The sequence below is a fragment of the Macrobrachium rosenbergii genome, chromosome 8 (assembly GCF_040412425.1).
Source record: "Macrobrachium rosenbergii isolate ZJJX-2024 chromosome 8, ASM4041242v1, whole genome shotgun sequence".
In the NCBI taxonomy this organism is placed as follows: Eukaryota; Metazoa; Arthropoda; class Malacostraca; order Decapoda; family Palaemonidae; genus Macrobrachium; species Macrobrachium rosenbergii.
Window position 1 is genome coordinate 12,313,929 of NC_089748.1, and position 24,979 is coordinate 12,338,907.

Consider the following 24,979-nt stretch of genomic DNA (forward strand, 5'->3'; position numbering starts at 1 on the left):
CCAGCTACAAACCGTTCCAGTAACCAAACCACATCAGAAAGGTGTTTCTCCACTCTTGCTCCTACATGCCCGTAAAAGGTTAACAGATGATTTAAAATACACAGTAGATTAACATAGATTTTATTAAAAAGAAATACTAGATTTCAGCTCTTTGGACAGTTCACCTAGGTTAATCCTGAGCTCTACATATATGTAAGATTTTTTGGGCAATAATGATCATTGCTGTAACAACTTAGAGATATTGCATATATCATTGTATTAGGACAACCTATTAATAATTATACTTGCTGCGGCAGATGTCTTTTTTTTTAATCATGCATTTACTTTCTATATCTTGGCAACTTCATCTTCTCCCTTGCCCCCACCCCTACTTTTTAGGAGGTTCCTACTCCCCTGTTTTGTTTATGATATGTACTATCCCCAAGGGGCTGATACTAAACGAGGTACTCATGTTGCACATAAACTGATATTCATCGAACCATAGCTCATAGGGGCGCGGTATTTATGTTCAATACCTTACGCTTAAAGATGTAAAGTGTCACATTCCACACTATTGACTTCAACCATCTAACACATAATAATATATGCTTTCTTTTACTCTCTAAATATCGTTTGCAGTAAACATATGTTAACTAAAAAAACCTAAACATTTATCATTACATGGGTCTCTTGACATGCTGCAGCATTAACTGATAATGAGACTATTATATAGATCTAAACATTAAATGCATTTACGATATCACTTTGCAAAGAACTTCCCTTATCAAGTTAGTCACAATTACATTTTTTAAAGCAATTCAAAATAGATTTAAATTACCTTAATTGGACAGAAAACTAAAGCTGTTACTGCTATCGTCTGCCTTCTCTGTATCAATCAAGACATCGCTCAATTGACTTCTGCTTCATAAATTGGCACATAGACAACCATTTTTTGATGGTTCTTTATTCACACACAACCACACACACACACACACACATATATATATATATATATATATATATATATATATATATATATATATATATATATATATATATATATGTATAGTCATACCCTGAACTTATGCGAGGTTAGTTCCAGAACCCCTCGCGCAAGGCAAATTTTCGTGTAAGTTTGGCACACTCCCTAAAAATGCCAATAAATGTTTATTTCTAAAGTTTAAACGCTAAACATGACCCTTATCATGCTTCCAAATTATTAAGCTAACTTTTAAATGAAATTAAAGTTACTGTAATTTAATTTAAAAGTTAGCTTAATACATTGCCCTTAAAAAAAGAAATAAATGGTTGACATAAAAATAGAGTTGAAAGAGAATTTCTGTCTCTCTCCTTCCAACGATCTATTTTTAGAAGTCTTCTCAACCTCTTTTGAATAACTTCTTTATTCTATGTCTCTTTCTCTTTGTTCTGAAATGCTTTTTCATGAACAAACAGCGCTTTTTATTTGGACTAATACAACTCTTAGTTTTTATGTCTGTGTGTTTTAGAACGTATTTGCCACACTAGCGCATTTACACTTGGCAGATGGTACAGGTAAAATTAGATCAAATTAAATTATCTACTGTACAGGTAAAGACGTACAGAGAAATTATTTGTAAAAATGTGTGAGAGCTAACTATGAACAAGAGAGAGAGAGAGAAGGGTTGTCCTTACTTAAGAGAGTGAAATTATTTATCAATTATTATGGAGACAGAGAGAATAACACATGAGAGAGAGGTTGTCCTTACTTGAAATATCAAGTTAATTTATTTATGAATTATTACGGAGGCAGAGAGAATAACATGAGAGAGGTTTTTCTTACGTTAGATATCAAAAGATGGAAATACAGTTTTAAACTAAGTTTTTAAATGAAGTTAAAGTTACTGTAATTTCATTTAAAAGTTAGCTTAATACATTACACTTAAAAAAATAAATGAATGGTTGGCGTAAAAATATAGGAGAGTGTGAAGATTAGTATACTATTTCCCTCTCTCCCCATGAGGGGAATTTTTTTCCACACTTGTTGTGGCAGACCGTAAAGTGAAGACGCACTTCTGCACCCGATCATCTTGTGCATGAAAACTTCCACACCGGAGGCCATATTTCTACGTTTTGGCAACATTGTCAACACTTCGACACCATTCTTTAGACCTTGCTGTACATTTCATAAATAAATTTGTCAGTTGTAATACTATGACTGTAGGATAAAGAGCGCTTTCTGTAAATTTATCTTAAAACTGTAGCCTGCATGTTATTGGTCCAGCCTACTTTATAACCAACAACTAGTGAGTTATAGCAAACTAACTGAAACAATTATTCGTACCCTTTCCCTAAGTGTCATCACTGTTTTCGGATAATTACATCTTAATTGTCCTCCTGGAATCTTCCAGATTTCATATCTCTTTAATTACACTTGACATTTCTATTGTGATATGAGTTTTTCAATAGGTCTATCACTGTAGGGATAAACTATTCATTTTTGTGTTTTCCTGGTTAATGCATGACAAATTAATAACTCGCCAGGAAAAGAAAGCACACTTTTTCCAACTAAATACAGTGTGCTTTGTGTTTGTGATCAATAATGTTAAGGAAAGCCACCAGTTTTTGTGTGGTGAAAATTTTAGGAGAGGAAAAACAAACATAAGTGAATAGTACCAACGGCAGTGGTGAAATACTCTCAGAACACAAGAGAAGCTGTGAAAAAACATCTCGCGTTATTAAGAATTATATAAATTAAGTACAATGCAAAATGCTATTGAAAAGAGGTACTATACTGCCCTGCTTTCTACCTGATCAAAGGGGCCTCGTTCACCCTCTTGTATATCACCCTTAACCTGCCTTGAAACTGTAGCTCGTCACCTGCTTGCTTTCAAATGTTTTTTTTTTTTTTATCAAGTGCAAGAGTAACAGTATACATGGTTGGTCTAGTTAGTGTATAAAAATAATTTCTCTAGCTCACACTCTGTACTTTCAAACAACCACACACACACACACATGTACTTTCAAACAACCACACACACATGAGAGGAGATATGCCTCTTAAGCTTGAGTTTCTTGGTCACCCTCAGTGACTTGTCCATGATACCTCACTGTCTTCATGAAAAATTTTCATTCAATCCTAACTCATAAGACCTCCAGTTCTTCAATGTTAGTTGCGTCCAGAGAATGTTGTCTCGAAGCTAAAAGGCTGTAAAAAAAAACACACACACACACACACACACACACACACCCACACACTCAGGTGCTTCATATCGGGGAATCGGGCTGCTCGGTTGACTGTTTTCAGGGAAAAATCCTGAAACTTGGACTTTTTGGAAGTAGCTGATCAAGTAGCCAATTTTGTTGCCCTTTTTACTAGCCATTAGCCTGAAAAAATAATGGCTGGTGTTTTCAGTAAGAACTGGTGCTATTTGGCCTTCACATTGATGAAAAATTTTGAAGTTTTTTCTGCTTACAATATACAGTATATATATATATATATATATATATATATATATATATATATATATATATATATATATATATATATATATATATATATATATATATATATATATATATATTGTGTGTGTGTGTTTGTGTGTGTGTGATTTTTATTGCAGAATAGCTGTTGGATATTGATTTGTTAGTTATTAATCATTATTAGTACAAATACAAATTTGTCCCTGGCATCGCTCTGTCATTAAATAAAGATTATCGTATAACATTCATGTTTACGTCATTATTTTCAGTATTACTGAGATCCATATTTGGATGCCTACTCTTCCTTCATTTGACTTGACACCAAAACCACCTTCGATAAAACTCAACACCGAAAACTAATTCATATGTCTGCGAAGAGATCACCTGAGGACAGTGTGGAGTTTTTGGTGGGCGTACGTAGATACTAAAGCTTAGCAGGTTCATAACTTTTCAGAGAAATGCCGTAGGTTTTTCTCAGTTAACAGATGTAAAAAAAAATTTGCTTCAGAACGGAAGTGAAAATGCTAGTTGCCACAGACTTCTCAGAAAAGTGCTGCAAAAACATTTCACTTATTCATCAAGTGCTGCCGCGGTAAATGTGTATTTTAATGAGTTACGCCAAGCGTCCAAATTACATTAAGTGATGATGTAACTAATTACATCTGAAATAAAGACGGGTTGCCAGGTTGGCAATAACCTCAAATTTGTCATTTTTGAAAGTGGTTGTCATAAAAAAATTATTGGTTGGTATTTCTGTTAAAGCCATTTTGGTTTCTTTATTGGCTATCGGATAAAAAATTATTTGTTGGTCTTTCCAGCAAGATACGTATTTTTGGTCGTTTTGTAAGGGGGAAAGTATCGCTTGTTGAAGTTTTCCAGATTCTAGTGTGATCATTTCTGCAATAATTTATAGTATTTTCAGAATACATATTGGGTACCAGTTAGTTTGACAATAATTACCCTTAACACCGATGTGAACTGGTTCGTAGCATCTCTTGGTTGCTAGATAAAACTGTTCGTGTCATATCCAACTTCACAATTAGGAGATCAAATTTCAAAAACCTACATCTCTCTTACTTATAGGAGCGTCAAATTGTTTCACTGAGGAGCAGTACCGGAAAATGATTCAGGATGTCTTGGGTGAAGGGGTATTCGTAAAAAAAATATGAGGATAGTGTTTTAGTTGTAGGATAGCGGAAGTGCTATAAGTATGCAGAGTCCATAAGGCGTTTTATTTCCCAGCCCTAAGGTCTTTGAAACTTTTGTAAGGCATGGATGGTGGAAATTACTGCAACTCTCAATCATTTTACTATGTTGTTGTGTGGCACGCTGCAAGAACTATTTTTGTAAGTAAAGGCTTAACCAACGGGCAAAATTTGACAGCGATCTTGTTGTCGCTATGGAAATTGCCAGAAAATACGTTTGAAAGACGTGCCTATATTTGGCCTGTTCGAGAAAAAAAGTTTGGCTTTTAGAACTCATATTCTTGGTCTTAGGACTGCGTATCTGTAATTTGCTTGTAGTTATCATTTTCCATCCAGAAAAATCTGGCAACCCCGCATGAACGTTCCACTTCTGGAAAGTAACGACTGTAACGTAAGAAAACAGCAGTTAATAGCTAATGTATAGATTGAAGTGACGTGTGTTACTGTGTATTCGTTCAGGTGCTCGCATCGGAATCAAGGTTCATGGAGCTTCCTTCAAAAATGAGGTATGATTACTTTTGTTATAATTAGGAATATCGCTCTTCATGTAACATAAATAAGTTCTTGACCTCCTTTATTGTGAATTTGTGGCTTACACCTCCATTGGCAACAAATTTGTGTGCAGTATAGTCTTTGTTCAGTGCTATGACCGTTGATGTAGGCAAATTGGGCGAGAAATTGGAGAAATTTACTTGTCATCTGGTTACTACTCTGTTTTTATTATTAGGGGTACTTTATAGCTAGACACAAGGCTGAACGTTTAATTTTTAAATTAGGCCACCTTAGCCCAATTTAAGCCATTTAGTTTGGAATGAGCAAGATATTTGTCAAATTTACTTGTCATCTACTAGTTACCCTCTCATTTTTTTAATATCAAGCGTGCTTGATATCTAGTCACAAGGTTGAATGTTTGTCTAAATTAGGCTACTTGAGCCAATTTAAGCCATGTGATTTGGAATGAGTAAGATATTTGTATACCTGCATTGCTTAGCTCGGCCTACCCCGAAAGTTGGTCCATGTTATTGTTTAACAGGCTACTAAGCAATGAACAAGTTTGAAGTATGGATTTGGCTAGACTCCTAGATGGTCAAGTGGATTGCTTTCAAACTGCAAAATTAGCCTACTGTATGTAGGATAACCTTATAGGGCCAGTAATTTACTGTATTTGACAATTTTTCCCTTCATTGAAGGATATACAAATACTTATAGGTTCAATATATACAGTAATTTAAGATGGTAATTTTGACAATTTTTTCCCTTCATTGAATGTCAGTGGCAAGTGAATACAGTAGTAACATACAAATACTGCATTGTGATAAAACTATGAATACCTGGTAGGCTACCTGATACAATTAATGAAACCTGTTGTTGGTTTTAAGGTGGGGGCTTCGGAATGTTTCCTTCATTAAAGGTTTATTCTTCAGTTCAAAATATTTGCTAAAATTAGGAAAACGTCAATTGCCATAGTTTATTTACTTTTTATGGATTATATAATTCCATTAAAGGTTCACCCCAATCATTTTTGTAAAACTTGTATTCTTCTGCAAATCAGCGAACCATCTTTTCAGATTCCTCCTGTTGCAGTCATGAATACAATATAGACAGAAACAAATAATTATTGAAGTTTTATAACTTCATTAGTGAATTATAATACATCTCCAACACATGCAAATCCATTATCTGTTTGTATAGAAATATACTTGAAGACATTACTCCGTTTGTATGAACTACAGTTATTTCTAGGTACAAAATCGAAAGTGAATGTGCAAAATATTGGTTTAGAGTTAAAAGTTACCGTTCTGTACTCATTTTAATAACTCCAAGGAGCCTCACTGGATAATTCAGCCTCTCAAAGCACAGAAGATCATCCTTAAATAATTCACGTAAGCACTGTTGAAAGAAGGTTGGCCCCAATGCCATAGGACCCAGCAAGCAAAGTTAGGGAATATTAGATTATTATGATGGATCCCCGTATATCCTTCTTTAATTAGCAGTGCTGTGTGGGGTGATTCATGGCCAGGTAGAACCTGCCATCTTAGGTTAGGGTAGGGTCATCCCTGTATTTCACACAATTTACAGAGCTCAGTGTTGGGTTAAGTGGGGAGGTCTATGGGTGGCTGAACCCTCAACCAGGTAGGATATAGCACCTAGGTTAGATTAGGGTGCATATTAGTATTTTACTCTTGTGATTTACAGTGCACTAGGTCAGATTAGGTTATTGGTTCAGGGTGGCAGGTGAAATCTCCTTAGCTAAATGCATACACACACATATATATATATATATATATATATATATATATATATATATATATATATATATATATATATATATATATATATATATATATATATATATATATATATATATATATATATATATATATATATATATATATATATATATATATATATATATATATATATATATATATATATATATATATAGATATATATATATATATATATAGATATATATATATATATATATATATAGATATATATATATATATATATATATATCTATATATATATATATATCTATATATATATATATATATATCTATATATATATATATCTATATATATATATATATATATATATATATATATATATATATATATATATATATATATATATATATATATATATATATATATATAATATATATATATATATATATATATATATATATATATATATAAATGTACACACAATGCCTATATATATATATAGGTTATACTGTAATAGGATGATCAGATAGTCACAGTTCCATCTAAAATATAGGTATCCCCTACAAACTTATATTCATATATATATATATATATGAATATATATATAAATGTACACACAATGCCAGGTTATGCTGTAATAGGATGATCAGATAGTCATAAACTTAGTTCATGCTGGGTGAAGTTCCTTATGTGGTACTGATAAAAGGTTGTGGTGGCAGTTGTCGGTACTATCCCTTCCTGTGGATCAGGTTTTTGGATGAAGATGTGTCTGCAACCTAGGGTTGGTGTTACATCATCAGGCTGTTGATAAGGTATATAAACTGATGCATTATGCAGCCCAGTGGGGGATGTTGGTCTTGGTTTGAGATACCTGCATCATCAAAGGAAGTTTAAGACATGCAAATGTCTCTGGAATAGTGGTTGGACAAGTATGGGTTGATGTGGTGAGAATGTTTGAAGGCTAATCATACCAGTCTTAAATCTTGGTGGGTTATTCTTTTCTGGCATGTGTTGTTTTATGAATTTTCTGTTACCCAGGGTTACTCCTTCCGATTTAATATCTGTAATGATTTATGGGTCAAATTGGTGAATGTCAGTGAAGATGTCAGTTTTATTCATGTTAATTAGTGTGGGACTGTTTTAGTTTCAGTACAACATGGTCATCTACTGTTAGCAGTGGGAGTTTCTTCATTTGTTCTCATAGCCTCTTAGCTTCACTCAAGCTACATTTAGAGCACTTGGTATGGCATCTTTGCAGGCCATCAGTGTCTCATATCCAGTGTCATGGGGGTTTTATCATCCAAAGGGAATGAAAATCTAATTCATGATTGTATGACCAAAGTTACAAACAGGAAAAGAGAATTTTGTGCCCCAGGTGGGAGTGCTTTTATGCTGCAGCCTTTCTTACTGAAATGTGCCGATGCCCCACCTGGTCCCATATTTGTGTTTGTTACAACTACACTGACCCAGCAGTCAATATTGTGCAGTATATGAAAAGCTGCTAAAAAGAGTTGGTATTGTGGACATCCAGGTCTTTGAGATAGCTGTGTTTTTCTTGACCTTTAATTCGGAGTTGAATTAGCGTTGAATTCCAGAATTTAGCAAAGACACAACAAACACTTTCAAAATGTTACAAAAGTGCAGTATAGGCTAGCAGTGAGCCTTTGTGCACCATCAGATAGGCTACCCTGTCAACTAGTGGCCAGTTGGAATATCTGCCAACTATACCTTGGTTTCATAGTGCTATTCTGTTGCATTGGTTACACTTTGCTTTAAGGACTGTGATTTTAGGAGTAATTCTGGATCAGAAGACAGGTTATTCAGACCTGGTAACAATGACACTGAATCCCCTGTCTGGTTGGCTTGTTTCTTATATCAGTGTTACTGGCTGAGGTTTACTGCACCTTGCCCATGTGACTTAAGTAAAAAGTGGCACAAGTGAGGAGACACCAGCTGATTTTATGACCTACAACACCTGTGCATGATGGGGCTTCACATAAGTCCTGAGTACCAGTGACTGGTAATTGGATCTATTGCTGTGATAAGATATTTGGGATCATGTCAAGATTAGCGAACCCACTTGCAGCAGGGTTCGCTATTCTTTACAAGAAGATTATTGGGTTCGTTATGCTTTACATGGGAATAATCAGGTTTGCTGTTCTAGACATGAGCACTTCGTCACCAGACATTTGATCCTCCAGGGGCTAGTACTAAACAAGGCGAAATACATTTGACCCCCCAGGGGCTAATACTAATGGCAAAACAGTGTAGATGTGTCACTGTTTCGCCGTGTTTAGTACTAGCCCTCGTGTGGAATTGGAGTTCGGACTGGAAAGGGTTGGCCATTCTTTACATGGGGATCATTGGGTTCGCTGTTCTTGACATGATCCAATATTTACAGTATTAAGCATTTTCTAAATGCATCAGCCACAGCTAGGGTCTTTCTCTCATTCCTTCAAAAATTGTCATTTTACTTTCAGAACTTAATTATAAGTTGTTTGTGTGGGAATACCAACCATGGCCTATTATGCAGGAGTATTCCTTAACATAAGCTGGAAGTGGTCACTAAAACTTGGTAATAAAATAGTTAAAAAGTGGTAGAAGCAGTTGAGCCAAGATGTCATGCTATGCTTTAATCTACCATGAAGTTGAGACTTTATTCACCTCTTTGTATTATATGTACTGCATGGTGTTTGGTTCAACAAGGATTTGAACAACAAAAGTGAACTGCAAAAGGTTTTAAGGACGTAAGCCAGTGTTTGGCCTCATCATGTCCTAAGTGTTAGTAATCAATTTTGTTGCACTGCATTGGTGCTAAGAGTATGCTGGCTGGTCTCATTTGTAAAGGAAAGAGATTCGGGAGCAGTAGAGGAAGGACTAGAGATGTTTGCTGGTTACTTTGAATGGGATTACTCTGCTTTGGATACCTCCCACTTTGAAGGGGATTATTCCACTTTCTATATGGTCAAGACTTTTGGGCTCACGTTTCTATCTCCTTTGTTTTCTACCCCCTGATGGGGGTTACACTCTGGAGGGTAGGTGACCAGCCTGAGTTTCTGACTATGCTGACAAAGGTGCAAGTGTTGAACTGTCCTCGGGTGAGACATCAGTTTTGCTGGAGTACTGACAGACATTTCTGCTCTATGTTATGATTGATCCATCTTTCACTGCTGTTCCTGGGGCTATTTATGCTAAGGAATTTAACTCTGCAGAGTCTCCTGCAGCAGTTGTTCTTCCTGTGGAATACTCCATGAGTATCAAGTATAGACTGTACTCCACCAACACAGCTTCCAGATGAGTTGAACCCAAGGAATAAAGTTGAGAAATGCAAGCGTATATCTTCCTCCTCCTTGATAATGAGCTCTACCTCCTTGTCTCCATCTGCCTTTTCTTCCTTCTGTGGGAAGTAGTAATAGCCTCGGAAGCCCTCCCAAGAATTTCCTTGGGACTTTGAGTGAGCATCTTCCTTGTTCAAGAACTGGCAGCTGCATTTGCTGACCTGCAGGTGGGATATCTGCTATAGGCAGTGTCAACACATGGTTCAGTGTGTGTGTGTGTGTGTTGTGTTCATGAACCATTGTCTCCCTGTTTACTTTAAAAACATGATGGCTTAATTGGAGTCTTTCATTTTGTATGTCTGTATAGATACACATAGAACAGTCAGTGCTATCATCTCACTCAGGGAGTGTTTGATCCCCAGGTTGTGTGCATGTTGGCAGAAGGTTCATGTGTTACAGGTCATCAGTAAATGGTACTGCAGGTTATCATATTGACTATTATGTTTGTAATTATGTGAGCCCTGATTTATGCATGCATGATCCCTAGATTGAACACTTGAAGCAGAGAGTTCATGACTGGGAGGTCACCATATGATGCCGTAGAGAAATGTAGTGAACTGCATGTACTTAACAAGGCAGTTACTGTGGGTGCTCCTGGCTTGTCCAAGACTCCCAATGTGCATGTGCAAGATAGCACATGTGAGCAGTCATCTGTAATTCTAGTTCAGGTTTGACTGATCTTGTAGAAGCTTACTGGATTGTGGACCGCAATTCCGAGCAATTACAGACAACCTTGAAAGTCTACTTGAATTTGGACCACAACTTTAAGTGGTTAAGAATCAACCTTGAATTTTTATCCCATAATCAGTGCTGCTAGGTCCGATTGTTCATGCCCAAGGTCCAAGAGCACTCACCAGGCCAGACAGGTGTGTCAACCTTTCTTTTGAGAAAGGATACTGCTGTTGCTTGGGGAATCTGTTAGGACCTTAGGGTTCTTCCCCTTCAGAGTCACTTCTGGCAGAGTTGGAATGGAGAGATCTTTTGACTCAGTATCAGCTTGATGATCTTACAGAAGCAACCACAACCCCTTTGTCAACTTATCATGTCGATAGAGAGTACTCAAGAGTGCACTCAGAAAGTGAAGCTATTATTCTGACTACTGTGATTGCTACTTGTTCTTGGTGCCTTGGGTCCAGTTAACTGTTTGATCTACAGATCAGAAGGTTCCCTATTGTCCATCAGATCAAGTAAACTACTTTCTGCTGTTGATGTGCTACAGAAAGTTCTGCATGCCAAACGATGCACAGACTACATATGTTTAGGCTCTTTTCCTGACAAGCTTGGCTGAGAGAGTAGTCTTGCTCAGAGGAATGGATCAGATTTAGGTCCTTCTGTGTTCTACAAAAGGTATAATTGAGGCTGTGGTGAAGTGGCAATGTTATATCCTGGACACTTGATGCACCTTGCAGTGTCCTTCGATTCCTCTTGGGCAATGAAGAGAACTGTGGCTAAGCCCTCAGGATGGCTAGGCCTTTTGTGTCTGGTGTCAGGAGGGGCCTTCCTTCCGTAAAACTGAAAAAAGGAACCTGGCTTCTAATTCCATGAAGAGCAAGGATCCTTCCAAGCTTTTTCAGTTTTCCCCTTTAGTGCCAGTTAGGAGGTATTGCATGTGAGGCTCTCCAGCTGCTGCAGCTTGGGAGATGCCAGTCTTGCTATTGGGTAAGGTGGCAGACACAAGGTGGGGTCTTGGGTGGTCTGTGTCCTTCAGGATGGTTACAAACTGCCTTTCAAGGACTGATGCCCCTCCCCTATCTCATTTATTGGTGCTATGCTGTACCTACCCTCCAAGATCTCCAAAAGCTCTCAACATGTTGGTAGAGGTGAAGGGGATGTTCGAGAATAATGCTCTTGAAGTTGTAGACAACCAGTTTCTGGGCTTTTACAGTCATCCTTCTTGGTGGATTTGATAGCTGCTGACCATTCTTCAATCTTTCACTTCAACTACCTGCCTCAGGAGATGCTTTTGTTCTTTGATGCATTGAAGAAGGGGTGGGGAGCACACCTGAGTGGTCTGTCCACTTCAGGCATGTGGACAGAGGATGAGCCTCATATGCACATCAACATCTTTGGAATGTGAGCTGCACTGCTAAGTCTACAGTATTCAAGGATCTTGTGACAGGCCACTCTGTTGTGATGGTGAGCGACAACACAACTGAAGAGGCTAACAGCAACAAACTGGTGCTGCTTCCCTTCGCCCCTGTCAATTGGTGAAGCAAGTGTATGAGTAGCAGTTCAACACACCATTGAGCTTTCATTCAGGTACATTCCAGGTAGAAGGTACTTCGTGGCAAATCAGTTCAACTACCAAGGGCTGATGGTTGGGACAGGTTGGTCCCTATTTCACTGCACGAGAAAAGGCTTTTGTCAACATAATTTTTTTTCTGTTCTTTGTTATGTTGTCTCTGTTACACTTCTGCCACATTAGCATTCTTAATTTCTTTCTCCATAGCAATTATGGTGCTGGTTGTCGACATTGGTTTCCTGTACATCTTTGTGAGATGAGCCACACACTCACCATCGTCATGTATATCAACAATCTCTTTTCAGATCTGTCATCATCCTTTCAATTTTTTCTTAGGTTTAGAAGTTTACCCATTTTTTTCACTATTGTCCTCTGTAGTTGAAAAGTGCAACTTGGTTGGTGTCTAGCATTAAAGGCAACTGTAACCAATTGTAGGGCAGCTGGTCTTTGTAGAGCAGATGTTGTCCTTTTCATATGAAAATTCCTCAACTGGGAACTGAAAGATTTTAGGGATGCCACCAACTTGGACATTTTCATGTACTCTGTGATCCTGTACCAAGTACAACATATGCCTCTCGATTAAGAAGGAATTTATCAGATGTGTCAGTCACATAAGTGAGTCGTTTGTAACGTCCTTGTTTTTCTTGCCTAAAAATTGTTAACACAGTTGCTGTGAGAGTGAAGTAATCTTCGTTATCTTCGTTACTAGCTATGTGCGTCATCGTGGTGACAAGCATATGGTTAGTTTGGTCAAGGCCAAGACAGCTCATTACTTTCAAGCCTGTAAGGCAATGCTAACATCTAATGTCAATCGTAACGTAGGTAAGACAGGTGATACACTTTTGTGTAATGTAAATCCAAAAGCTCTGCAATTTCTCCTACCGAAAGTATACATGGCAATGTTGAAGTAAATTAGTAGTTAAAAATACAAAAAGAAAAAGAATACCAGTTGTATAAAAACCAAAACAAATCACAACGGCCATCGATAAGAACCACAGGAGGAGAAATCAGTAAATCATTGGGGTCAATTACAGTGGCAGCGAGATTTGTTTTGTTGGGTATTTTCTGAAATTCACTCCTTTACTTCATTCTTGGCATTTTTCTCTCCTGGAACAGGAACCAGATTCCTTTTAAATATCAGTGTGCACTAGTTTATTTATCCTCAATTATGAATGTCTCGGAGTTGTAATCTGTATGTGGCGTCTTGAGATCTCGTTTATCTGGATAATAATAATGAAACTAAAACTTATTTCCTTTGCTGAGTAAATATTTTAAAAAGTGTGAAGAAAAGTCAACACTTGCCATCTTTCAAAACCGTGAAGAAACCGTAAATGGTTTTGATGACTTCAAAAGCATTACAAAAACAGAAGCGTTTGTGTGATTTCAAAGTTTTGAAAGACTGCAAAGCATTTGTGATTTTAAACCTAGAAAAAACCAAAAGACTTGTGGGAAGTCAAAACCAAGCACGAACACAAAAGCTCGCGAAAACTCGAGGCCATGGAAAGCCGTTTAAAAACCAGCTCCTAAAGGTCGTAAAATATAACAAAGATGACTAGAGCATTAAAGCGTTTTGAGGAATTGAAATTGTTTAAAAATCTGCGTAAGTTTAAGAAAATTATTTTTTAACCCGTTCAATTATATTAGAGGGGGTCCTCTCTCTCTCTCTCTCTCTCTCTCTCTCTCTCTCTCTCTCTCTCTCTCTCGTAGTGGGGTAGTGCCGTCAGTGCACCTCACGCGGTGCTCGAAGGCATTACTTATTACTTAAGGTTCTTTGCAGCGTCCCTTCGGCCCCAAGCTGCAACCCCTTTCATTCCTTTTACTGTACCTCCATTCATATTCTCTTTCTTCCATCTTGCTGTCCACCCTCTCCTAACAGTTATTTCATAGAGCAACTGCGTGGTTTTCCTCCTGTTACACCTTTCAAACCTTTTACTGTCAAATTTCCTTTTAAGCCCTGAATGACCTCGTAGGTCACAGCGCTAGGACTTTGGCCTAAATTCCATATTCCATTCCATTCTCTCTCTCTCTCTCTCTCTCTCTCTCTCTCTCTCTCTCTCTCTCTCTCTCTCTCTCTCGAGGCTACATTTTCAGTCTTTACACCCATCTTCTGTGGTCTATTAGAGTTTAATACCTTAATGAATTTTATTAACCGTTCTAAACTGGTTTCCTCGTTAGGCGTTGAATTACTCGAGAGACTGCAATCGTATGATTATTAATCTCTCTCTCTCTCTCTCTCTCTCTCTCTCTCTCTCTCTCTCTCTCTCTCTCTCTCTCAGACATATTTTCTTTTGCTCCTTCCAGCATGTCTATCTTTCATTACGCAGACAGACACTGGGCCAACACAAAACGGTATAATACACTGTGATGCCGAAGAGTATTTTTTTTTTATAGATTCGGTGGTATTGGAAACCTTTAGGGCATATGTTGTAATGGCCAAATGTTGCAGACTTTCTGTGGACGGTTCGGGTTTAGATGGTTGGTTTCCAGGACATCAGGCTGCAGAAATTTTCATTGCTGAGCCTCCACTTATTATTACGAGCTGGTTAATGCATTTCGTTAATTATTGGTTGGGTCTGTGTGTGTGGAACACTTTCACGAACTAAGAGAAATCGTATATATATATATATATATATATATATATATATATATATATATATATATATATATATATATATATATATATATATATATATATATATATATATATATATATATATATATATATATATATACGCTTTCGTAGAGTAGATGACTCCTGAAGGTGTTAACCTTCATTTTTAGCAAGCCTTTTTTGGATAGGATTGTTAGTCCTGTGCCCTTCTTTATTCTAGATGTTACCTACTAAATCATCTAGGTCAGTAGAGGCACAACAGCCTTTCAGGAAACAGGTCCAAAGACGACTCACATCACTCAAGCTACCCGTGAGATTGAACTCTGATCTGTCAATGGCATGCCAGGTTTGTTTATCACAAAGTCCTAGTTGTGAATTCCACGGCCAATGAGCGCCCCCCTTCATGAGGCCAACGGCAGTTAAGTGCATCATATTAATCACTGTACTGGTAGTAGTGGTACAGCTAAACGTTATTGCCCCAGGAAGTATTATGGCTTAGGGTGCGAATACACTGTGTACGACTAGGCTACCACACTTTTCTGCTCGTGTTTGGTCTGCCTGGAAATGGAAATAATAGCTTTTTCTTGGCTTCGCATTGTGTGAAACATACCAAATGGCATGTCGTTTGTAGCCCCATATCCTGCACTACAATTACAAGAATTTTGGGAAAAATAAAGCATTAAATCTTCGGCTTTATACAGAATTTAGGGTTTCCGAAATCTTTATAGTTGATGAATGAAATGTCGGGTTAAATGACGGGTTTATCACTTGTGTATCCATTAACTACAGTGACGGTTGTCTCGTCGCTGTTCGTCGTTGAAGATTGAAAGCTCCCAAAAATTAAGGTAAATATTCAGATTTATTCTTAATTTTGGAATGCCCCTGTGATATCTAGCAAGTGCATTTCTGCATGCAGAAATGTCACTTGCTATACGTCGTCTTGAAGATTACAGCATTTCATTCATCAACTATAAAGGGTATAAAGCCGAAGATTTAATGCTTTAGCAAAAATTCTTTGTAATTGTAGTGCAGGATATGGGGCTACAAAATGCCATTTGGTATGTACAAGAATAAATCTTATTTCCATTTAGGAAAGATATTGCTTGATGGTTATATTTCACGGTCATATATATAAGGGAATAAGGGAAAGGTAAAACTGATTTATTGATATATCTATGATATCATGTACATTGTCTCAAATGGTTATAAACTCTTCTGTGATTTTAACCCATTATTTTTATTATATATGTAGAACAGTGAATTTAGAATAACTTTTCATCACGAAATTATGCAAACAAAATAAAGACAATCGCATTCATGAAGAAAGTAACATAGGCTACGGGGTGTAATGACGTCAAGGAAGAGTAGGGAGAAGAATGGTGGAGTCGAAGAGGAAAGTTGGGGGTAGTGAGGAATATACTATATTAAGTACATACTCTGGACAAGTTCAGTAGTTCCCAAGCTCGTATGTCCGAAAACGTTAATCATTGCTGGCTTCCCATCAAATTCAAGAGTAAAGCAATATATATATATATATATATATATATATATATATATATATATATATATATATATATATATATATATATATATATACATATACATATACATACACATATATTGCCGCAAATGTGCCTTAGATACTGGATTCTGGGCTGCAACGGATAAACACAGGGAGTTCTTTACATTACCAAGAAAAGCTACATTATTTTACCAAAATCTGACTAAATAAGGCTGGTTAAGGCAGCTCTGTAGATGAGAAATCAAGGAAGAAAAATGCGGCTTAGGGCCTCCTTCATTGAGGAAAAGATTACGTAAACTCAAGGGGTTCTCTTAAATAATTATATTTACATAACAACCACAGATTAGAAGAATGAAGAATTATGGGGCAGGTAACAATAAGGTCCTGCTAAATGAATGAATTCTAAACGAGAAATATTCTACACAGATGATGTCTTCATAACAGGAACGCCGCAGAGGGGTAGATTAAGGGGTGGCCTAAGGCCACTGCACGAGGGATAGAGCCAAGATTTGGTTCTACAGCCAAGGCCGATCTGCAACGAGATGCAAGACGGTTACTTGCAAAATAATAATAATCTCAAAGGGAACTGAGGGAGCGCACAAATGGTGCCAGACAATTCAGTTCAACACTAATACAGAATTACGTTAACACTTAATACTTCAACACCAATTACTGAAGGTGATTGCGCTATGGAAATAGCAAATAAATCAGACAGAGAAATAACAGGATCGTGACTGACTAAGAAAACTTACTTTGGTACATTACCTTCGTCAGGATGACGATGTCCTCGTCCAATAGGAGCGCTGGCGGTGGAGGGAGGAAAACGAAGGGATGACACTACAAAAGTGTACTAGTTCGAACCTTAGGATCGAACACGTGGAGGGAGTACAAGGGACAGGCAAGAGGGATGGACAGCAAGTGTTCTCAATGGAATTCTGAGCTCTTCTCTGGTTGACTGCTGTTTCATGGTCCATATTAACCTTGGGGATTACGCCTTGGCATCATCGTAGGTGGCGTGCAAGTCAATCCCCGCCTCGTTATCCATAAAGTTATGGACGTGGGTCATTCCATGGTGTCATGGCAGCCATACTTTCTCTTTCTGGCTCCTCCCCTTCCGGTTGTCCGCCGCCGGCAATTAATTTGCATCTTCAAATCAGGATCTCGGGCAGTCATTTTGAACACAGAGAGAGGGAGGGATTAAGGCTTACCCATATAGGGAAAGAAGGGGAGAATTGGGGAATGGGCGAATGAGACCCAAAGTTTTTGTATTTAAAAATAATTAAAATGAATCTTATTCTTTTATCTGTTACGTTATTGCGGTAAAAAGCTGGTGAGGTTGTTTGGAAAGAAAGAAGTTTCCTTCGTTGCAATATATAATGTGTGTATGAAATGTCCCTTTATTTTTAATTCATATCTTAACTCGGATCGTCTTCACGTACTCAGATTTGACAATGAACTTTTTTTCTGTGTTGGGAATCCTTCCAAAACTTTAACATATATGTTGTGTAAATACTATAAATGCATTATATGGTATGTTTTTTTTCATTTAAAGCCCTGTCCTGAGGCCTTTCTGGTCTGTTACCTTTGGAAGTTGAAAGCCTCGGTCCCTGGACGTTGTTAGTGTAAAACTGACTTTCCAATCTCACTGAGGTCAAAATATTAGGTCCATTCAGTATCATGGGTGTCACTCTCTTTTGGCTCCTCGTGAGATGTGAATTTTGTCAAGTTTCCAGTTTTTCTTTTATTTTCCGAATTTTAAATTGCCGTGGGTTTTTTTCATTTTCTTTGTTATCCGTGTTTCCAGAAGCCATTGGGACGGATAACCAAAGGATCTTATGTAGCCCAGACGACATATAAAAAAAAAAAACAAAGTATGAAAGGTAATGAAAGCCGGGGGTAATATCAGGAAGGAAGAGAGCTCCACAGATTTTCATGAGGAGGAAGAAAAAAATCGCTGAGCCATGCAATTATAGGATGCCTAATTTTCACAAGGCATGAGGGGTGTAGCTGGACGGGTTTTACATGTTAGTTCTATAAACTGCTGCTGTTTTTCATGTTTTAGCATTGGAAATCGTTTTTCAAGATCAGTTGTGGTTTATTTTGGTTTGAAATTACCAGACATTAATATTTATCATTATTCCAAAGGGTTTAGAGCCTTTCTGTTTCCCCATAGTTTTTGTGATATGTCATCCGTTTGAATGTTTGAAGTGTGTGTAATTTTGGCATTTAGTGAAGAATTCACTTTTAAGCTTTAAGTGGGGTTTCTGAGGGTTTCATTTTATTTCTCTGTCTCTCTCTCTGCCTTGTGTGATTTTTATAAGATATTGAATCTCGTATAGTTGCAGTCTTTTCTTGGTCGTAAAATCCCGAGCCCGAGTGAGTTTTTCATGGTTTTGAGTTTTCATGAACTTGATTCTTTTTCAAGGTTTTCAAATTCTCAAGAGCTTTAATACTTTTTTCTTGGATTTTATATTTTATAGGTCTCAGCAGGAAGTTTTTAAAGACATTCCATGGTCTGGAATTTCCAAGAGTTTGGTTGTGGTCGTTGGTTTAGATCAGGGGCCTTCAAATATACTCATATTTGAAGGACCTTGATTTTGATTTTTCCTTCTGTCGTCGTTCAGCATTTTGAAATCGCGCAAGCTCTTGTGTTTGTAATGCTTTCTACTTATCAAAACATTTTGTCCCCCTAGGGGTATAGTGCTGTCAGTGCATTTCGTGAGGTACACTGTAGGCATTACTTTAGGTTCTTTGTAGCGTCCCTTCGGGCCCTAGCTGCAACCCCTTTCATTCTTTTTACTGTATCTCCTTTCACATTCTCTTTCTTCCATCTTACTTTTCACCCTCCCCTAACATTTGATTCACAGTGCAACTGCGAGGTTTTCCTCCTGTTACACCTTTCAAACCCTTTTACTCTCAATGTCCCTTTCAGCCATGAATGACCTCATAGGTCCCAGCGCTAGGCCTTTGGCCTAGATTCTATATCCTATTCCATTCTCTTCAAAAACTTTTATGGTTTCCCTATGGTTTTGAATGACAGCAAGTGTTTATTACTGTCCTTCATGCATTTTTTATTATTTTCAAAATAGTTACTTGGTAAAGGATCCACGTGTTATAGTTTCATTACACAGGAAAATATGGGTCTTCAGTCTGTAGTTCTATTTTGTGTTTTTAGCTGCTGTTATCTAGAGACAAGAGATTTCAAAACGCTATATTAAGATTACAACTTTAAAACATTCGTATTTGAGGATAAATCAACTGGTAGTAATATTTGAAAGGAATCCGGTCCTTGCTGCAGAGATAAGTCAGAAATAATGAAACGAATGAGCGGAATACAGAAAACCACCAACAAAATAAATGCTGCTGCCACCGTAATTCACTCATTGATTTATTGATTTCTCCTCCCGCTGTGATTTGGTTTGGTTTTTATGCAGCTGCCATTCTTTCATCTTTGCCTTATTTATTTGCTTGGTTATTATTTGCTAACTTAATTAATTTTTCGACGTATATTCCTTGTAGCAGATATCTAAACATAAGCACATTTCATCTGTCTGTTTTTTTATTATCGTTTATGACCCAAAGGTGTAGATAGCATCTAAATTACTAAGCATCATTATCTATAAGAAATTCAACATCTGGTCACCATTATGCCAGATCCGTCATGGCTCATAATATTCATGTATCTACAGAATCCCTGAAAAGGATACTGTAGTCAATAGACCACTTTTGTACAACCGTTTTGAAACATAGAAGCTTAGTTTTAAATGTATTAAGCGTCGTTCATTGTTTATTATTACCGTACTTATTTTATGATCCCCTGCACCGGCAATATTATGGAATTCCTTGGCTGTATCTGTCGTCTGCTGTTTCTCAAAGTGCTGTAATCATTTTTTTATATATATAAATCCATCGCTTCCTACTGATGTTCCTCCCATTCTGTCTGATTACTGCTAGGGGTTGGCAAAAAAAAAAAAAAATACATGTAACTATGAAACTGTTTTTCACCATCTGATTCATCCTATATCTGGTAAATGATAAATGTGTCAGTAACCAATGTTTGTTTTTTTCTTAGGAGATATGCCTACACATCAAAGTTTTAGAAAGGAAGAACACTACTATGTACACTAATGTATTCTTTGCCTTTCCCATTCTTTTGTCTTAGGAATGGTGCATTTTTGATTCATCATTAGTGGTATACTCAGTTGAACAATAATGTCTCCTGACCAGCTTCGGCTTGATTTCCACTGGGATTTCGAGACTTTCAGTGAAGAGCGAACCCTAAAGTATGAAAATGGGGTCATTGTGGTCCTTTTAATATATAAAGCTGATGAATGTGAACAACATAATCTTTCTCTCTCTTTCTTTCTCTCATCATATATATATATATATATATATATATATATATATATATATATATATATATATATATATATATATATATATATATAATATATATATAAAATAGTTTTGAAATACTTTGAAGCTAGCTTCACTGTGAACTTTCTTCCCGTTTTACTGAGGTTATTATTGCAGCGAGACCTTTGATGTTTTGTTATCGTCACCATTAACATTTCTGAGGCATTTGACAGTGTATGGCACAGGACTTTGTTAAGCCTGACTTACAGCTTGCGCCACTTCTCTTCCTTTCGGGAAACGTATCTCTAACTTTTTACTTACTCTCTTTGTATTTATTGTATTGCTGGTGCCGCAACGTCTCTTTTCAAAGGGCTGGTTTCAGGGTTATTTAACTATTCTCAGTCGACATTTTATCCTGTCATGTATTTGCTGCTGATTTAACTTTGCATAACAAGTCATCAGTTCACCCCGTAATTATAATGCGCAATCGGTTTTAGATTGCTCTCGTCATCAGGTTGTTCCGATTTCAGGTGCACACCCGAAGGGAATTTCATAATTTATTGAAGTTCAGTCCCTCGTGTCATATGTTATGTGTATTGTCAACTTGTCTGAGATCATTTTCACGAAACCAGACAAACTGCTGTCAATGTTTGGCTGTTCATGTCAGTTTAAGTGTGTTTATTAGAAAGCATGTAGTTCAGATCACTGAGTCTTTTTAAAAATTGGGTCTGTCAGATTTGTAAATGATTTTTTTGTTTACTTTTTACTGGCCGATTCCGTCCTCTTGTGTAATATGAATTCTTATTTTGTTATGTATCTTATTTGAAGCAAAGGCATTTTTTGTGTGTGTGTCCCTGCCCTGATTCTCTTTTAGATATTGTATCTGCCGAAAGAGGCCTTGCGATTACTGTCGCTGTGCCTTTGGAGCTGTTTTGAGCCATTGTCCCTTAGTGTTGGAAAGAGGCCTTCTCCTTCCGGGTGGTCTTGTAACACTCAGCGGACCACTATCCCAAATTCTGGTTGTGAAAGTCTAGAATCTCGAGGTTGCCCGGTTTAGGGACTACTTTCGGATCTGGGATTCCCTCCCCGGTTTCTTTTACCCCCGACTCTTGATTTCTCCCATCTTTAAAGTGCAGTTTGCTGCTTCGTTTGCGGTAAAGTCCCACAAAATAAATTTGATGATCAGGAATTGGTTTACTTTTCCCATAGGCCGTAGTTTGTACACACACACACACACACACACACACACACATACACATTATATACATATGCATATATATATGTATACTAATTTGTCAGTAATTTTTCACTTGACCTTTGTATACTTTTAAATAATAAGATACAAATAACTCATTAATATCTAATTCAGTGTGCCGTAGGCATGACCTACACCTAAAGTGAATTATGTATGACAAATGAATCTACATCGGCCATGATTCAGAACCTTGCTGATCTGGGATGGTACATGAATGACAGACTTATAAGTTATTGTCATCTCATCCATTTATCATGAACAAAGGCAGGTTCGAATCTTGGTGAGGGTAGATGCATCTGTATGGGTGTAAATTATTACAGAGTTACTGTGAAATTGACATTAATCAGTTATGTGAAAGGGTGCTCACACGTATACCCATACACGTTCATACGTATGTACACACAGGAGGATTCGAACCCACATCCGGTGTGTCAGAATGAGGTTAACGTTAAACACTTGGCAAAGAGGAACGATATGCAGTAAGTCTGTTTCCTCTCATACATACATATATCTGTCAAATTGAGATACATTTGCTAGGCCTGTAATAGAGCCATTCTCACCATCAATAGCATAGTGTTTAGCGCTTACTGCTCTTAAGGGTGAAATACATATAGCGAATCTACTGGTAAAGAGAATCTACAGGTCACTTTTTGCCAATGACCTCTTAACTTCTCTATTTCTTCACACACACAGTTGTTCCAGCTATTAACCAATGGCGTTCTTCAGGAGAGTTCAACCAAAAACTGATTCAAAAACAAGAATCCAAAACAAAAATTTAACAGAGATTTCAGTTTCTTAAAAGGAAGACTAATAAATTTCTCTATCCAGGATGCTTCGCCATGAATCCTCCAGTATCAAAGAGTCCCAAAAGTCCTCTGCCAATCGCCGTCCAGCACAGCTCACATTGAGAGGCTTTCACGTTGGCTCAGAATTTAAATTTGCACACTTCATTGGTCCCAGAATCCTTAGATCTCCCAAGGTGACGATTTCTTTATCACAGGGATGGCGGTCAGTAGCCAATTTAGTTCATACCGAGAGGCTTTCACGTCTCCGATTCAAGCTTGCAAACTTGGCAGGTTCCAGCTTCCTAGGAGTTCGTTGTGTTGACGATGGTCTCAGCCACCTCAGCCTGACTTCCACCTTTGTGCTTATCACAAGGATGGATGTAAGTATGAGGTGGCTGAAGACTTTCAGCAGACGCTCTTGCAGTGGTACTCTCCGTGTCTCTAAGGTCTAGACCTTGTTTCTCTCCGTGATGAGACTCAGGCTTGTACGAGTATATTAGGAAGAATACAAATTACTTTTAAAATTTGCCATTTTTCGGTGCAGTCTTTATTTTCTGCAAGTGCTCATGAGCATATGGCTTTTGTATCTCTCTGGCAACATTTTTCTAAACTGAAATTCGTGTTATTTTTTCATTTTGGATTTCGTTTTTCAATTAATGTGCCACTAATATCTCATATATATATATATATATATATATATATATATATATATATATATATATATATATATATATATATATATATATATATATATATATATATATATATATATATATATATATATATATATATATATATATATATATATATATATATATATATATATATATATATATATATATATATGTTCTCTTGTATTTATAGAGGAATTTATTAAATGTAACGATTCGTGAACTACGAATTTCTTTTTCCCCTTGAGGGCGATGTTAATTTTTCACGAAAGTGAAATTGCACGGGTTATTCATGCAAAGTTAACGTTCTTTCAGTTTTATTCATTAGGAAATCGTATTAGTTAATTAGAATAATTTGAGTGGGCTGAAACGGTATAGATTTTTCATAGGTGCCGTCTCTCATCGCGCTCTCTCGTGCATTTTTACTCGGAAGTATACAAGTTTCTGTATGTGCATTGCATAGTGCTGGTATAGTTGATATTTATACTAGTAGCCTATACTTTTGTTTCTTCTTTGGGAATGTGGACTAGAATCATTATCATTTCTTTAATCATTCTCTTCTGTTTATGCCATGCCTTACATTTTTCCCCATGTTTCCCAAAGTCATGTGACAGCAGTTCTTCCCCAGGTGACACTCCCTAGCAACCTCCAGATCTCTATGGAAATTGTTTCATGGTGGCCACTGCGCCTGTGCCGAAACCGTTGCAGCGTGAGAGAAAACGGAATTTTTACAGGGACTTAAAGATTCTTAGGTTATCGTTTTCTTTGTCTTTCAAGATAACCCCTTGGGATTTTGGTGTAGGTTTATGTTTCGGGACTGAGAGATGAGGACTGTAAGTCAAAGTTATTAGTGAAATAATGGTGTAGAAAATGAATTAGAGGAGAAGGAAAGTCGGAAGGCAATCTATACGGGAGAGGGAAAGATAGGAGGTTGGAGGACTGGTGAGTGGTGGGGAAGGGGTAGCCGTGGATGTCCCATGAGTGCGCGCGAGGGTGTGTGTTTGTAGACCTTAGAGTGTGTGGGAGAGAGAGAGAGAGTTTCCTCGAACCTTGCCTTAGTAGCCCGTGTGTGTGTGTGCGTGAACCCTCTCCTTCCTCATAGGCTATCAGCTGTGTTGTTTTAAGTTGGTCCGTTCTTCCTTCCTCTCCCTTTAGCCCTAATTGCAACCCATATCCTTTCAGGTCTCACTCCCCAATCCCTTGACCTTCATCCAGTCCTGCGTCTCAGGTTCTTCTTTACCCATTTTCTCCTCTGAAGTGTCCGCAATGCTTTGTAGAATCCTGTAGTGTATTGCGTAAGAAGTGCTAGTGATATGTTGGC

At 37.3% G+C, this 24,979-nt stretch overlaps 2 protein-coding genes across 4 annotated transcripts in view; both read left to right on the plus strand.

Annotated features, from left to right (window-relative positions):
- The window catches only part of Aplip1 (JNK-interacting protein Aplip1), a 435,485-nt gene that overhangs the window by 347,005 nt on the left and 63,501 nt on the right, over nucleotides 1–24,979 (plus strand). The gene's annotated exons all lie outside the window — the stretch shown is intronic.
- The window catches only part of LOC136840605 (uncharacterized), a 42,626-nt gene continuing 22,627 nt past the window's right edge, over nucleotides 4,981–24,979 (plus strand). The window contains exon 1 of one of the 2 annotated variants that reach the window (XM_067107291.1): nucleotides 4,981–5,152. In XM_067107291.1, the coding sequence (XP_066963392.1) occupies nucleotides 5,130–5,152 (23 nt within the window). In that variant the 5' untranslated portion in view covers nucleotides 4,981–5,129. The remainder of the gene's footprint in view (nucleotides 5,153–24,979) is intronic. The other variant, XM_067107290.1, reaches the window with a different exon arrangement.